This window comes from Antechinus flavipes, chromosome 5 (genome assembly GCF_016432865.1).
Source record: "Antechinus flavipes isolate AdamAnt ecotype Samford, QLD, Australia chromosome 5, AdamAnt_v2, whole genome shotgun sequence".
In the NCBI taxonomy this organism is placed as follows: Eukaryota; Metazoa; Chordata; class Mammalia; order Dasyuromorphia; family Dasyuridae; genus Antechinus; species Antechinus flavipes.
This window is the reverse complement of record NC_067402.1, coordinates 160,075,941-160,093,300: the sequence shown is the minus strand read 5'-3', so window position 1 is coordinate 160,093,300 and position 17,360 is coordinate 160,075,941. Positions and strand designations below refer to the sequence as shown.

Sequence of the window (17,360 nt, the reverse complement as noted above, 5' to 3'; positions counted from 1 at the left end):
ATGTGTGTCTTGGTGTTTCTGGGAAATGTAAACAGAGACTACTATAATAAATTGATGTCTATGTCATTGTCTTTTACTCTAGGGCCTTTTCATATTAAACATTATTCGAATGATTCTGGATAATATTGACATTGGAGTTGAATGGAACTTTATAAATCATTTAATCCAACCCTTTTATTTGAAATAAACAAATGAACTAAAAACAATGAAACAGTCTCAGAGAAGTCTTGTCTTGTTCAAGATCATACTGAAGATATTTGTTAGTGTAAGGGTTTGAAGATTCTTATATATGTTCTGATTTAATCTTCATAACTGTAATATCATCCCCATTTTACAGATAAGAGGTAATGTTCTCCTCTTACAAATGAGAAAATTGAAATTTACAGAGATTTAAGTTACTGGTTCGTTAATCACACAGCTGATAAGTACTTGAGCAAGAATTCACACTGATGTCCATTGAATACAGATCCATTTCATGTTCCATAGGGCTACATAATTCTTTGTTCATAGCAAACAGAGTTGGGGCAGAATTTTGCTTTGTTTTCTCTCTCCTTAAGATGCAAGCTTGTTGAGAAAAGGAATAGCTGAATTAAAAGATGGATAGATATCTGGAATTGCAATTCAAAAAACCTGAGTTCAAATCTCATTTTAAATGCTTCATCTGTAAAATAGGGATAATAATTGAATCTACCTTGTAGGACTTCTGTGCAACTAAACTGAAATATTATTTGCAAAGTGCTTTGTAAACTTTTCAAGGATTATATAAATGCTAGCTTATATTTCCAGCTTTAAGCAGAGAACAATTTTCTCTTCCACATTGTGACTTTCCCCATTGTGGTTTCAGTATATCAGGGATAGGCATAAGAAATCAAATGGGTATTTTTGAGGAGTTTTGCAGAAGTCACAAAGGCCAGTGAGTGACAAAGAAAAAGTTTTAGAAACTCAAATCATAAAATGTGTTCTATTCTATAACAATAACCCAAATTTTACAGTAAGGTACTATATACATCCTATACGAGAAAGGAAAAATTTAGACTTCTCTGGTATGAAGGGAGGCCAAAAAATTTCATGAGGAGTTTCCAAATCCCAAGGCTCTGTGTTTTTAACCCCCATAATGTAGAAGAGATAATTATTTTATTTATAGTTTTTCTTCCACACACATACATGTATATACTTTTCTGTCTCTTTCAACATTTGCATCTTTCTTCATTTGTATTCACACTACCTAGATGAATATTTGTGTGATATTTTTTTATTTTTGCACATATGATCCTATGTAGGCTAACAGAAATAGGGTTAAGTTCATGTTGTGTGTATACTTTGTATATGTTTAGTGTACTGTTGCCAATCAGATGTTAAATTGTATAAGTAGTTTCTGGTTCTCAATTTTTATTCTTTTCATTGGTTCTTTAAGCTTTCTTACTTAATAGAAAATCTTTTTCTTTTTTTAAAAATAATTTAGTATTACTTTTAAGCATTTCTTGATGTTCAAAAGTCTTATTATCCAGTTTTAGGTTCCTTGTTTGTCTCCTTTCTTTCTCTAGCTCCCTTGTCATTTCATTGTTAATACATTTATTAAAGAAACTAAAGAATAAGAGAAAAGAGTATAGTGATTATACTTTTTTAACTTAAAAGCATCATAAATGAACCAGATGTCTAAAATAAAACAATTTTTTTATTATTTGTACGTGTTATTTCAATGATTTATGCTACTCCATGGCTTGCTAACAATGGGAAATAGAAGAGTCACCTGCCTATGCTTAAAGTAGGAACATACAAGTTTATAAATCTTTTCTCTAGTATAACATTTCTTTTGTTTGTAATTTAATTACTAGTTGTGGTTTTAGTATTTATATATTTGTAGATTGTCTTTCTAATATCCTAGAAAAAATGATTGTAGCATCCCACCTTCTGTGGTCATATGGACATCTTGTTTTAACATATCATTTTCTTAATCTTGTACCTAGCAATGATATAACTGCTTTCCTTTTCTTCCTGAGCATTGGTCAGGTAGGAATAAGAAAATGTTAAGCCAGAAAGCTTAGATTATTAGTTTTTTGACTAGGTGAAAGAGGCCATTCTTTGCCTCAGTTGCTACCTTGCCTTAATCACTGAATGGGTTGCCTTAGTCAAACTGAGACCTGTTGAAGACCTTAACTTGAAAAGACCAAGGTCTCACACTGCATCCAAGACCATCTCCAGTTGTCTTGATCTATATCTTGCTACTAGATCCAGGTGGCTCTGGAGGGAAAAGTGAAGTAGGTGACCTTGCCTAGCCCTCCCTCAATTAAATCCAATTCACTTGAATGTCCTGTCATTACCTCCCTGATGTAATGGTCCTCTTTGAGAAGGAAGGACAAACAATAACAGAACTGGAAGAGACATTAGATCACAAATTTAAATCTAGGAAGGGACTTTAGAGGTTCTACAGTCAAATTCTTCTCATTTTGCCAATTGATGGTACCTGAATAACCTTGAACAAACTGCTTGATTTCTTTGGGCCTCAATTTCTTCACTTGATGATGAAGGTAATTGAAGATAGATGGAAGTAGTGAGTTCCTTTTTGGTTGTGGCTATAAGGGTCTAGAGAAGTGATTTGCTGAAGGTCACATATTATAAAAAATAGAGCCAAGATTTGAACCCATGTCCTCTGATTCTAAAATCTACATTGCTTCTACTCTGTATGCTGCATTGTATAGTTCACCCCCTCATTTTCAGATAAGGAAATGGAGGCCCAGAGGAGTGAGGTACTTTGCTCAAGATGAATATACTAATCACTGGCAGAGGATAGGACCAGAACTTTAGATTTCTGACTGCTATACTTATTCTCTTTCTCATAATCCTTAAAATTTGAATAGGAAAAAAGCCACAAAACAAAATAATTTAAACATGTGGAAAGGAATTTGTTTTAATTAAAAAGAATAATTTTAAAAGCAGTTCCTAAAAACAATATATTTCTACCAAGTGAGTGCAAGAGATATGTATCATTAACCAGAGATGATAACCAGAAATGATATGTGGATCTTTGCTCAATGGTAGGTTCCCATAGTAACTTTAATATATTAGATTTTCTTTTAAAGGAAAAAATCTCATTAAGGTGTTCTTACTCTTACTTGTTCTTGTATTCTTGATGATGTAGGATAAAGGAACTTGTAACTTAATATGTGTGTCTTGTTTATGCATTTAGGAGACAGGATTTTCCCCTTAAAGTTTTCACATAGACATGAGCACCTTCATTCATCTAAATTATAATTGTACTCAGATAGTTCACTGGCCCATTTCTTTTTAAGTTAAGTGTGCACAAGATTTTGAACACTTAAAAGGCAGGAGTTGTCCTGCCTGAAGAGCTTCGAACTTTATTTGATTGTAAGGTTACATTATTCTGGGAACCTACATTTCACGTTGTCAGACTTAAAAAAAAAGTACAAGAGAAAAATGAACATTTATGTGAAGAAAAGTATTTTTTTTCCCTCCTCCTTTCAGTTCCTCCAGCTGTTTATTGATATTTCTTCTTTTTTGGCCAGAGGCTCTTCAACAGTCTTTACCTTGTTTCTCCTCCTCCTATTTAATCCTGCAGTGGCATATATGATTATTTGTTGCATCTCTCCCCTTTTAATTAAACTCTGTTGTCCTGAGAAATACCCTGGTGCATCTTTCTATTTTGTTTTGATCTATCAAAAAGGCTGGGCTGTGAGGAACACAGCTGCTGTGAGCACTGGCAGTTTGCCAATTAAAGTAAAGAGAACAGGAATCTATTTGTTCAGTGATTGTTGTGAGGATCAAATGGGATAATGTTCCTTAAAACCCTTCATAAACTAAGTGATGTACAAATGTAAAGCAGCATGACTTTGACATTTGGATAAATCTAAGATCTGTGTGATGTGCATACTCAATCAATACGCTTTTTGTTAAGCTCCTACTACTCATCAGACACCATATGAATTGCTGGAAATAAGGAGACAGAATTGAAACAGTTTCTGCTTTCAAGAAGTTTACATTCTGATGGGTAGAACACACACACAAACACATATATAACTATATACAGAAAATATATAAAATAAATCCTAGATAGTTTTGGAAGTTTTCTTAATGAAACTGAGGATTAAGAGGTAAAGGTCAGGGGGGAATGTATACTAGGTATGAGGGACAGACAGCAAGTGCAAAAGCATAGGTGGATGTGGAACAGTGACCAGGCCACTATGGCTAGACTACAGAGTTTATAGGGGGGAGCAATGGAAAAGAAAGTAGGTACTAGTTTGTGAAGAGCTTTAAATGACTAACAAAGGAGTCTGAAGATAATAGAGAATCACTTAAATTCAATTAAATCCAGTAAATGAGCAAAGGGATTAGACAAGTTCTACCTTGGTGAAGATTGCAATTCAGAAATGCTTTCTCATCCTTGTTGACATTTGAAATTATCTCCTCTTATTAGACTATAAGTTTCATGAGAGCACTGTTTGTATCCTATCTTTGTATTTCCAGTGTCTTGCCAATGGTGTTTAATAAATGTTTGTTGATTCTAATTAAATTCTTTAATCTTTGTATTCTCAGTACTCAGACCAATGCTTTTTAATACAGTCTCATCAAAGTAACAAGCATTTATTCAATGCCTGTTACATATTAGGTATTGTGCTAAGTATGAGAAATACAAAGAAAGACAAAGTCAGGCCCTGCTGTCAAGAAGTTCAAAGTCCAACATCAGAGACAATATATGCAAGTCTATATACAAGATATAGTCAGGATAAATTAGGAATAGTCTTAGAGGGAAAGCAAATATTAAAGAGGAATAGGAAAAGATTCTTGTAAAAGTTGAGGTGAAACTTGAAGGAAACCAAGTATCAGAGATAAAGGAGTGAGTTTTTCCTTAATATTTGTGTTTTGAATTCAAGTGAATTGATGACTTGATTAACTGTAAATCCTGGTTATCCTTCTGGTTTGAACTCAAGATCCATTTTTCTTATGAAGTCTTTCTCAAATCTTTCTAGTTCACTAATTTCTGTGATGACCACATATTTAAAATCAGCTGGAGTCAGGAATTCAGGTTAAGGGGAAAATCTTCAATCTTTATTCTCAGTAGAGGTGAAGAAGGATTGCAATAGCAATATGGGCAGCTGCGATAGGAAGCCAGCTAGCAGAGGGGGTTTGGAGGTGAAGGGTGGTCACGATAGTAATGCGAGCAACTGTGTCAAGATGCCAGCCAGCAGTCTCTCCTTCCACTTCCCTTTCCACTCCCTTGCTTCCACCCACCAAACACATCATTTCCTATACAACACATCAGGACTTGCACAAAGAGTGGGCGGAGGCCATTCTTTCTCCAAGCATATATATTAATAGAGTATGGTCCAATTACTATTTAGCCTCATGTGCTTGGGACCTCAGTGCATCAACTCAAGCCTCAGCCCATTACAAATTTCTTCTATCAAACTCTCAATTCTTAATACCTACTTAGTGTATAATCATATTCTGTTCATCAGCAAATATTTTATATACAAAACCTGTTTTATATACTGTTATACCCAGGGTTGTATAAAAATTTCTCAGACAAAAAGGGATCTTGAGAGGAAAAAGTTTAAGAAGCCCTGGTCTAGACTTTAGTGGTCCTTCTGTTAGTGTTTAAAATTGCTTCGATCTGCCTGTGCCCCCCCTTTTTTGGTGGGGACCAGAGGAATGAAAGGATAAACTTCTAAGTCTTTACCCCCCAAAACAAGCCAACTCTTTTTCTCCTAAGAGTCTAATGATGACTAATTCTAATTAGAATAAAACTTACCTACTTTAGTAGGTAATTCAGACATAGAGTCTAAATTTTTTTTTGGACTTAGGATATTTTGGGTAGGGCTGATAAAATTTCCTATTTGTGGGAATATAGTTTATTTTTATAGGATTATAGATTCATAGATATAAGGGTGGAAAGAACTTGAGAGATTATCTAGATCAGTCTATTTATTTTGCAGAAGAGGAAACTAAGGCCCAAAGAGACAAAATATCCAAAATCATTCAGCTGTTGAGTAGTAGAATTAGAATTTAATCCTTGGATTTTTTACTCTAAATCCAGCACTTTTTCTTATATATTATGATTCTGATGATGGTAGAAGACCTCTATATAAACAGAAATCATGTCTGGAACACAATAAGTACTTAATGAATGCTTTTCTTTTGTTCATTCTTACTCCCCCCCTTTCCCATTTTTAAGTTCTCTTGGGTCTTTATATTGAAGATACATTTTTTAGTTCCATTCTGATCTTCTTATGAGAGCTTGAAATCTTTCTATTTCAATTAATGACCATTCTCCCTCCCCACTTGGAGTATTTTGCTGCTTTTCACCATATGGATGATTCTTGGTTGTAGTATTAGTTCCTTTGATTTCTGGAATACCATGTCCCACAACCTCCAATCCTTTAATATTTTAGTTTTATGTAATTCTGATTGTGGTTTCCTGACATATGAATTTTTTCTTTTTGGCCAAATGCAGGATTTTTTTCATTGACCTGTTAGTTCTGTCATTTGGTTATACTGTTCCTTGGAGTTTTTATTTTGGGATCTCTGTCCTAAGGTGATCATTGGTTCTTTCAGTCTTTTTTGCCCTTTGATTTCAGGATATCAAGGCAATTTTTCCCTTGAAAGATGCTGTCTCGGTCCTTGTTTTGATTATGACTTTCAGATATTACAGTGACTCTGACATTGTCTCTCCTGGATCTATTTTCTAGGTCAGTTATTTTTACAATGAGATATTTTACATTTTCTTCTATTTTTTCATTCTTCCGAATTTTTTTTATTCTTGATGTCTCATAGAGTCATTAGCTTCCATTTGTCCAATTCTAATTTTTAAAGAATTGTTTTCTGCAGATAGCTTTTGTACTTCTTTTTCCATTTGACCAATTGTACTTTTTGTAGTTGTTTGTCAGTGAATTTTTGTATTTTTTTAATTTGACCAGTTCTGTTTTTTAAGCAATTGTTTTCCTTTTCTAAGGTATTGACTCTTTTTCATATTTTTCTTGCATCACTCTTTTCCCAATTCTTCTATCTCTCTTTTCTGATTTTAAGCTTCTTTTTGAGCTCTTCATTAAGTTCTTTCTGGACTTGACCACTTTTCTTTGAAATTTTGCATATAGGTGTTTTAACAGTCTTGCCCTCTTTTGAGTTTGTGTCTTGATTTTCCCTGTCACTATAATAATTTCCTAAAATTAGATTCCTTTTTTTTGTTGTTTTTTGCTCATCTTTTTTGGCTTTTGTCCTTTATTTTTAATTTGAGCTCTACTCCTTAGGTGGAAGGGACCCTGTCTCAGACTTCTTGTGCCAGGAGATGCAGGCCATGATTTTTTACCTGGTGCTGCAGTGAGTGGGTAGGATGGGGCAGGATGGCTGGAATTGCTGAATAGTCTAAGCTTACTGGGTGCTGAACTGGAATTTTACTGCTGATGTCTGGGGTGTGCTGAAGCTGGTGTGTTGTTTCTCTATTTCTCCAGGCCTTACTACTTACTACTATTCTACATACTTATGTGGAAGTCAAGCCTCTGGTGACTGCCTGTTTGCTTAAGCAGCCATATATATCTGCCTCTTTGGCTGGGTCTGTGCCTTTTTACCTGGAGCCACACTGAACTATGTGATGGTTCTCAGAGCTGGACTCTGCCTGTTGTTCCCCTGGTAATGCTGAAGTATATGAGGATGTGTGTGTGTGTGTGTGTGTGTGTGTGTGTGTCTGTCTGTCTGGTGTTGGCTTTGGCCTGTTCCACCACAATGGGACTCAAGATCTCCCACTGGTTTGCTGAGGTGGGGCTTTCTGGGATGCTTCCTGTATTGGATTGTGCTCCACTTTTATTTGAGTGAGACAGACCTTTCTTGCTGATCTTCTAAGTTTCTTGGGCTAAAAGAATGGCTTTAATATTCTAGAATCTTTTTAGGGGTGCTATTTTATGGTTTGGAAGGGAATATGGAAGAGTTATGACAATTTATTGCTTATGCTGCCATTTTCACTCCTGGAATTCATCTTAGCAAGTCTTGATGCTATAATAACCAAGTTAAAATATATGCTCTCTTCTACTTTCATTCCTTGGGCCTTTATCCTGTTGCTGCTAATTCTTTGCCAAACTTAATTTCTGAGTTGCTACTTCATCATTCACTTCCTTTATCTTACATGAATGCTGGTGACTACTGCTGGAAGTAGTCATGCAAGCATGCTAATTTTGATCACTGAAAATTTATTTTATCTAAACTGGGACTTCAGTGCTTCATGGTAATCCTTTTATTTTTCCCTGATTGCTTCTCTATCTCACTATTCATAATGACTCATATTTCTCTTTATTGCTATCCAAGCTTGCCACACTGGAGCTGTCCAGGAGTTCAGTGCTGAGGATTAGCTATTTTCAGTTAGTGAAAAGAAGTTTGGATAGTAACTTAACTAACTTAAAGAAATCTAATATACTATATACAATAAAGTAGGGATTATTTATTCATAGATGGATTGTAATTTTTGTTGATAAAGTTCCCACACTGGGAAGCATTGGTCTTTTGGCTTCATATGTCAATTTCTTTACATAGTCCATTATTTTCTAGAATTTCCTCTAATAATGTAACAATATAAGCTGGTAGAAAACTCCTTGGACCTGGAATCAGAAACTTGAGTTTGTCTTTATTTTTCCCTCTGGCTGTGTGACTTTGGATAAGTGAGTTAACATCTCTGAAACTTAGTTTTACTTGTCTGTTAGATGATCATTATAATTATCTATCCTTGTGGGTTAGTTGTAAGAATTAATGAGAAAGGAAAAAAGAAACACTCTATAAGCACCTATTATGTGCCAGGCACTGTGGTAAGTGCTTTACAATTATTACTTCATTTCTTACTTATAAGAACTCTGGGAGCTAGGTGTTTTCATTATCATCACTATTTTACAATTTAGGAAACTTATGCAGAGTTTGAGTGACTTGATCTGGGAACACACAGCTACTGCATGTCTGAGACTAGATTTGAATTCAAATCTTCCTTATTCCTGATCTTGTCCTCTATTAGGTACTTAGCTGTGTTTAATTAAATGAAGAATGTATGTGCAAGTGTTTTGTAAGTTGCAAATTGTTAAACAGATAGAAGGTATTATTATCTTTATTACCTGCAGCACTTGAAGTAGGGTAACCAGGAATGTAGATGGTCATAATATAACTTCCATTTTCTCTTCTTTCTTTTTTAAAAACCAGACCTAAATTTCTTAGTATCTTTCTCCTCCCAGAAAGCTGTCCCTTATTAAAAAAAGAATAAAAAATAGGAAAAAAGTTCAATAAATCTAACAAAATTATTTGAGAAGCCTGATATTACATGTGGTGTTGTAAACACACTTCCTAGCCTCTGTAAAGAAGGTCTTTAAAAATCATCCCAATAAAATACACGTTTTATTTCTCCTGGTATTAACACTGACCAACATCATTATTGTCCCTTTTGGGGAGGAGGAATAAAGGAAAGATGAAGAAAGATAGAAGCAATCCTCTTTTCTGATGCATTTGAGGTAATAAAAAAAGTTTTGAGATGGATTTAAGGTTTCTTGCCTGCCACTCTCTCCCAAGTGGTGAGATGACATTCTTTACCCCAGCTTATCTTTTATCATAAGTGAGATGTAATGTGCTTGCTGATTATGGAATAGCAAAGTGAGAATTTGTAGCATCAAATAGCGAAGAGTATTTTGGCTCAACTTTGTAACTGATGTTCTGCAAATGTGCTGAAAAATGGCATGTTGGGGGTGGGTGTGTGTTGAGCCTGTGTGAGCCACTTAAAAATTTGGAAAGTCTTCTACTCAGTGTTTGGATGACTAATTCTTTTACCCGCTGTCAGGTTTTAAACTGAATGAGAATAATCAGGATATATTCTCTTTTATTTTCTTCCTCCTTAGACAAAGCACAGGATTTGTAGAGGGTGATGGTAAGCATATTGAGAAGGAGGGGTAGGGAGATATTTTCATCCTTGACTAAGCTGGACCAAGGAGAGGTTATGACACTTCTTTTATTTGATTGAGGTAGAACTTACTAGTTCTACTTTTCTCTCTTTGAGTATGAGAGAATTACAAAAGACAGTGGGGGAAAAGGAAATGTGGGGGCTTAGGGAATTGTGGGGAAGAGTCAGCTAAAGTGAATGTACAACATGGAGAATCAATGAACCAACAAGCTTTTATTAAGCATTATGTGCTAAATGTTAAGGAACCCTCAAGGAGCCTAATATTCTATTGGAAAAGGGCATGGAAGCAGGAGTAGAAGTGTCCTAGATTGCCCAAACTGAGATACTGAAGTTGGAAAACTTTATAATGGATTTATGATGACATGGAATCTTGTGCATGCTTGCTGAAATGAATAACATTTTTATAATTGCAGAAAGATTACCACTTTGAATATACGGAATGTGATAGCAGTGGCTCCAGGTGGAGAGTTGCCGTTCCCAATTCTGCAGTGGACTGTTCTGGACTGCCTGACCCTGTGAAAGGGAAAGAATGCAGTATGTTTGGATCTTTTTTGATTTTCTGTTTTATTGATTAAAACGTAAATGCTTCCCATTAGCTCACACAATAATATAATAAACACTGAGATCTTTGCAAAAGGGAACCCTCTTCATTTATGCTTGGAAAGACAAATAGAACCAGGTGTCTTTGTGCCTGAAGCCAATAGGGATTTAAACCCAGTAGAAAATGTTATTTTTTTTAACCTGATTTGCTCTCATTGTTGCAAGCTGGAGGGTGTAGTAGTAGTGTTTTTATTTTATTGAATTTTTTTAAGCTGATGACAACTCTGGCAGTATACTGTATTTCACCTCAGCATTTATACTACTGAGGTTTTCTGAATGCTGCTTAATATCTTGTTATCAATCTAGTTGCTTAGCACATTTAAACACTTTGTCTTATGGCAGTGAACAAATTGGTTTGAAGGCAGAGGCATCTCTAATTAAAATGGACATTTCCATTTTTCTTTTGTAAACTTTACCTTTTTATCAATAATTTGAGCTTCTGCACAGATGACTTTTTTTTTCTTATTTAAATCTTGCTGAAATCTGTTTATCCTGTTTAGAAGAATAGACCTTATTGACCTACAAGCATTGGTTAGGTACCCATTCTGCCCCAAGTGCTGATGCTGGCATTACAAAGATGAAAGTATAACAGTTCTTGCCTTCAAAGAGTTTGTGTTCCATCAGTAGAAAACAATGTATATACATTAATATATTTTTCATTTATTTATAAGTAAATTCTAGGGAAGAATTATGGTCTGATATAAATGATAGTTTGTTAACAATATAACCATATTTCCAAAGGATACTTTGAAAAGAAGAGTGGAATAGAAACATCAAAAGAATGGGACTGACGTAGATGAGCAGGAAGGAATGGTAATCAGGAAAAGGAACTTCTTGCTATTCAATATGTGACAGAATTCTAAGAATTTGGAATGATGCCATTGATCAATTGCTTGTATCTCCCTTTATGGTAACAAAAAGATTGTTTTGGTTATGAATCTCTGGGAAACAGGTAGGATGTGGGGTGTGTGTGTGGGAGACACGATATGATATCATATCCTATGATAGCAAGGCAGATATCTATTCACTGTTCCTGCCTGAAGATTAAAGCAGGGATCAGAAACCTGGGCTCAGGTAAGGTAATAGAGGTAAGACTTGTTTGATATATTCACTCTTTGGTGTGTCAGAGCTTCCTCATTTTACTTGATTTGGGGTAGTGATGTTCAGAAGTCATTGGCTTAGTTATTCGAGAAAAGAAATGTGTTCCCATTTTTAGTCATTTGTTATTTACTTTGATTCAATAAAGATCATCTTCTAAATTTGTCAACCCTATAATAATTTCATTAATAAAATGATCTTGGAGTAGAATCACAGGATTTAGAGCTAGTTAGTACATAGTATGCTTTATTGTTATTATTATTTCTACTTCATTTGATTATTTGAACAATTTTTACTTTGGAGTTTATCTGAAAATTTAAATTCCATACATTGCTATAAGTTGTTTGTAATAAAAATGTTGATATTTCTTTAAAATATGAAATTGCATTTTGTTATTATTTGTAAACTTTACTGATGCCTTTGTCTTTTTTTTTTTTTAACCACCATTCCTTAATATTCCTCCACCCACTAAACCCTTCTATGTAACATAGAAAAACTGTTAAGCAAAACTCACCAACATGTTAAGGTATCTAGAGGTGCAGTGGATACAGTGCTGGGCCTGGAGTCAGGAAGATGTGAGTTCAAATCTGTCCTTAGACACTAGCTTTGTAATCTTGGGGAAGCTATTTAACCTATTTACCTCAGTTTCTTCATCTGCAAAATGAAGTGGAGAAAGAAATGACTGAAACAACCAACACAGCAACCACATCTGATGTTTTATGGCATCTAAAAACCATGGTGCTCTACTTGTCTCCTTAGGAGAAGGAATTGTGTTTTATTTTTTGGGTCCTAGGAATAAGATGGTGTATTACAATTAATGAAGTTTAGCTGCCTTAAAGTTGTTGTGGATATAATTTTCCAACTTTATACTGTTTCAATTAAAACAAGTCTTCCCAAATTTCTCTGGTTTCCTCATGTTTTTGGTTTCTAATAGTACATTATTTTACAACAAACTGGTTAGAAAAGAACAGTGGATTTAAGTAAACTAAAACCATCATGGCATCCAGAAAATGAAATTTGTGTATGAGCAAAATCAGAAATCAGTATTCTGTGAGTTTGGATAGAATGTCACTGTGATTAGTAGTTATTTATTTGGAGGCATAGATTTTCTAGGAAAAGACAGACACTTGTATTTTTCTTGTTCTTCTCTGATAATCAAAAATATTTTCTTTGTGGGTAGAAGTAGAAGCGGGAACATTTAGAATAGGGCAATAGAAAAGTAGGGTTTAGTGAAGGGACTCTCAGTGTTGACATATTTAGAAGATGATCCGTGTTGAATTAAATTAAATGACAAATCTTCAGTTATCTGACTCTTACTGATGCCTTGTGGGGTTTTCTTGACAAAGATAATGAAATAATTTGACATTTTCATCTCTAGCTCATTTTAGAGAAGAAGAAATGAGGCAAACAGGGTTAAATGACTTGCCCAGGTTTATACAGCTAACAAGCATCTCAGGTCAGCTTTGAACTCGAGAATATGAGTGATTTTGACTCCATTTCTGGCATTCTTTCCAGTGTACCAACTAGCTGCCCAAAAAACAAATGGCCAAAAGGTAATTTCATGATGGGACTTAAGTCCTTTGGAGGAAGATCACCCCAAGCTTTATGCTTTTAAATCAGAGCAAATTCAGATAGTGCTTGCTTTTGTGTGGCTGACTGGTTGAATAGCTGATTTCTTCATTTACATAAAGAATTTGACAAGGCTTTTTGCTAAGCTGAGTCTATATATTTGAGTTTATTCTATTACACTTTTTATTGAGAGGTAATTCAGCATTGGATTACAGTAGGAAACATTTAGTAAATACTCATATGCCAAACTCTGTTCTAAATGCTTGGAATACAAACATAAGGAAAACAAAAACCTCTGCCTTTAAGGAATTTCTAATAGACGAAGACAGCATTAAAAACAAGTGAAAAATAGGGGAAGGAGAGGGCAATGTAGTAGAATTGTCTGGAGTGGCAGGAGCCGAACCCAGCCATATATAGTTTGCATTTGTACTTTTTCAAATGGGATTTCTGGAGAGTAACTCACATATCAGAAGATGAGGAAACTTCAGAGGTCTCTGACCTACGAAGGCTACTGGAAGAGGATGAACAAAAGGATAGCCTTGAAGTCAGGAAGACCAGGTTCCAAGGCCTATTTCTTACAGACACATGTGTATGACCAAAGGCAAGACATTTAACTTCACATCACATCTAGATAGATGAGTAGGTGATGTAACTAAGTTGGAAACAAATAAGTGATCCATGCCAGTAAAGGAAATTTCTATACTGGGAGTTCCTCTCTCTGAGGAAATCACAGATTTGTAGCAAAGCAACAATTTTAAAAGGCCCTTTTGCCTCTTTCTTTGAAATGTAGATATTCAAAATTCAGTCTACTTATATTTCCTCCCACCTATTCTCATTAAAGAGGAATAATCACAATTCTGTACTATAGTAACCAATGAATAATAAAAATGTCTTAGATCCAATTTCCAAGTCTTTTGGCTCATCTCATTTAAAAATAGTCCTGTAAAATTCTGAGGTTTATTTGTGACTTCACATTTCAGTTTATGTCATTTTGATTTACAATATTGTTACTACTTGTATTTTAATTCCTTATTCAGCAGCCCATGCATCTGGAAAGTAATTTCAGTTATTTAGGTAGGGGAATGGTAAGTATTGCTTTCTCAGTCTTTATTAGCATTATACTTTGTGATGTAATTATGCATTCATCTATTTTTCTAGATAGAAAATCAAAGCTGCTTTTAAAACTTTTGGGCTAACCAATAGATGTGTATAGAGTTTTTGCTTTTATTTTTCTCTTTTTATTTCTATTAATCTGTTAATCTGGCATAGAATATTTTAGAGATACTGAACTATATAGAGTCCAATGTAGTCATATATGCAAATGTTACCTCTATTTACATAGGGCTAGGGAATAGAGATTGGGCCTGTAATTTCATTTGTATAGGTAACTCCTAGATAAGGAAGTTCCTATAACAATGCAGGTTGGGATCTTTTTTTGAGATTTTTGGGCTTTTGAGTAATTACATGACATGCCCAGAGTCAGGTAGCCAGGATGGGCTAGATATAGAATTTGAATCTTTCTGGCTCCAGATCAACTCTAAATTCACAATGTCATACTCATTGCTCTCTTTCTTTCTCCTCTTCCCCATTTTCCTTCTTGGCTTCATGAATGGAGAGCTAGAGAGATCTGGATTTGAGGATCACTTATGACATATACTGACTGTGTCCTTGGCTAAAACTTATCGTTCTAGGAAATTTTCTAAGACTTTATGTTTATTTATAGCAAACACAGCTATATTCACACACACATATATATATGAAAACTCACAAATATGTACATATTTATGTACATACACATATGTTTATATGAAAGAATAAGAAGATACAGAAATATCTAGGTAGTTAAGACATTTATTAAGTACTTACTGTTCCAGGTACTTTGCTGTATGTTGGGAATACAAATATTGTTTTGTCCTTTATTCTTAAAATGACATCACTATATGGGGTCAGACTGTAAACTCAGTTCAATTTCCAAGATTCTTCATCAATTCAGTAACCAGAAAATATAGGACAAGATTTGAATATAGTCTGTTCATAGCAATACAAGTTCAAAAGGCTGCACCACAGGTTGGGCAAAAATACTTCATATGAACATTTGGAATGGATTTGTCTCTAAATTTGCATATCTTACATTTCCTTTGAGCTCTGAGGCTCTGCTTTAGTCACAGAGAATGACTTCTTCTCTGATGTGGGCATCCCATGCTGTGTGTGGACCTGTGCCAGTGTCTTCCATATCTCACAATCAATTCCAAATAGAGCTATAGAATGATAGTCTTTTCTCTCAAGGAGCTTGTATTCTAATGGTGGAAGACAACTATAAAAGGGAGTTTAAAGATGGCAAGAAAGTGGAAATCATGGCTTGACCTGAAGAGATGTGTTAAATTATACATAGTCTTAGAATTGAAAGGAATATCTGGGTATCTAGTTGAGTCCTTTTCACTGCCTCCATCCTTATCAAAATTTGAATTGCCTCTATTAGCCTTAATTGATTATCATTCTTTTGCTGCTGCCGCTATTACTATCATACTATTACCTACTTACTATATACTAGATATTGTACTAATTGCTTTACAAATATTATTCCATTTAATCCTCAAAACACCTGTGGGAGATACTATTATTAGCCCCATATTATATAGGAAGAAATAAAGGCAGTCAAAGGTAAAGTGACTTGTCCAAGATTATATAGCTAATAAGTATTTGAGATCAGATTTGAATTCAGTTCTTATTGGTTCCGTAATTTCTTCTTCAACAGCAGAGACCAGGTCAAGAATCTAGTCATACTTTGTAGTTATTTGCTGGAACTTGGTGAGATGTATTTAGATAATTTTGTTTTTCTGAGCATATATTTTTAGTCTACCAATAAAGACTTCTTATTTTGTGTCATGGAAATAATCCTGGGTTCTTACAGGCTGTACTATTGGAATATAAGCTCTGGTATTTATTATCAAGTTGGAAAGGTTTGGATTCCAGCATCAGAGGTGGATTGTCTGGCCACCTTCCAAGGATTCAGCAACACTCCCTCCCCCTCTTCCCTCCTCCCAATAATAGTCTATCTCTTAAGAGTTATTAGTTAAGTCTTCAGGAGATTTTGGAGGCATTGAGAAGTTAAATGATTTATCTAGGGTTCACAGAGCCAAAAAGCCACAGAAGGGAAATTCGAACCGGTCTTCTAATTTGTAAGTCTGCCTGTCTCCAGATCCAGCATATCATACAATGCTGTCTCTCATTTAATTCTCAGTTGTTGGTTCTTGGTGAGAGGAAGAAAAAAGCAAGAAAAGAAGGAAAATTAATAGAAGGAAGGAAGAGAGAGAAAAGAGAGAGGAAGGAAGAGAATATTTAACTGCTTGCTCTGTGCCAAGAATTGTGCTAAGTACAAGGTATTCAAAAAGGAAATGAAGGTATACATTAACTATTTTTTTAAAGTTTAATAAAAGATTTGATTTAATTTTTTCATATCTGTAGAGATTTTTTTCTTTTTTCTTTATTATCTCACTAGTATAGTTAGCTTCCAGTGAAAAATGTTCTTTTATCCACATTCCCTTCTCCCTTCATTCCCAGCATCTCCTTTGCAACTTATAGTATTAAGATAGTTTTCTAAAACTGTGGAAAGTTGAGACTTGTAAAGGAGAATATATTTGAAGTGGAACTTTTACCCATCTTCCATATTCTAAGGCTAATCAAGTTGTCTCTACATTTAGCACAAAATGAAAGCTTATCTTTTTCTTTTCAAAGGCTGAGATTGTTATACTACTTTCTATCTTTCATACCTGATATTATGCTATGCTGAGAACAGACCCTTCATTTAGTGCTCTTCTGAAAACTCTGATGCCTTAAAGGAGAAATAATAAGGTGTCTAAGATTCCCTGATGATCACACTCCTTTATGTAAAGAGAATTGTAAATGAGAAAAAAAACAAAGTATTTTGGGGGGTAATCTTTTTTTATGGTAGGTCTCTTATGACTTCGTCTCCTGGCTATAACCCTATCCTTTTCTGAATCCTGTAGGACTAGAAACTTTATTTCCAACTCAATTTTGCTTATTGGTAACTTCTGGGCTGTCATATTAGAAGTACAAAATCAGTAAAATTCACCTAAGCAAGATCTCCCTCTCCACTCCACCCTGCCATTTAAAAAACACCTGATCTTGTTTCAGTTTG

General features: G+C 34.7%; 1 protein-coding gene across 1 annotated transcript in view; it reads left to right on the top strand.

Moving 5' to 3' along the window:
* The window catches only part of LOC127564240 (endosome/lysosome-associated apoptosis and autophagy regulator family member 2-like), a 92,818-nt gene extending 76,109 nt beyond the window's left edge, over positions 1-16,709 (top strand). The window contains exons 2-3 of the mRNA XM_052000653.1: positions 10,348-10,468; positions 16,443-16,709. Of these exons, the coding sequence (XP_051856613.1) occupies positions 10,348-10,468; positions 16,443-16,459 (138 nt within the window). The 3' untranslated portion in view covers positions 16,460-16,709. The remainder of the gene's footprint in view (positions 1-10,347; positions 10,469-16,442) is intronic.
* Positions 16,710-17,360: the final 651 nt, after the last annotated feature.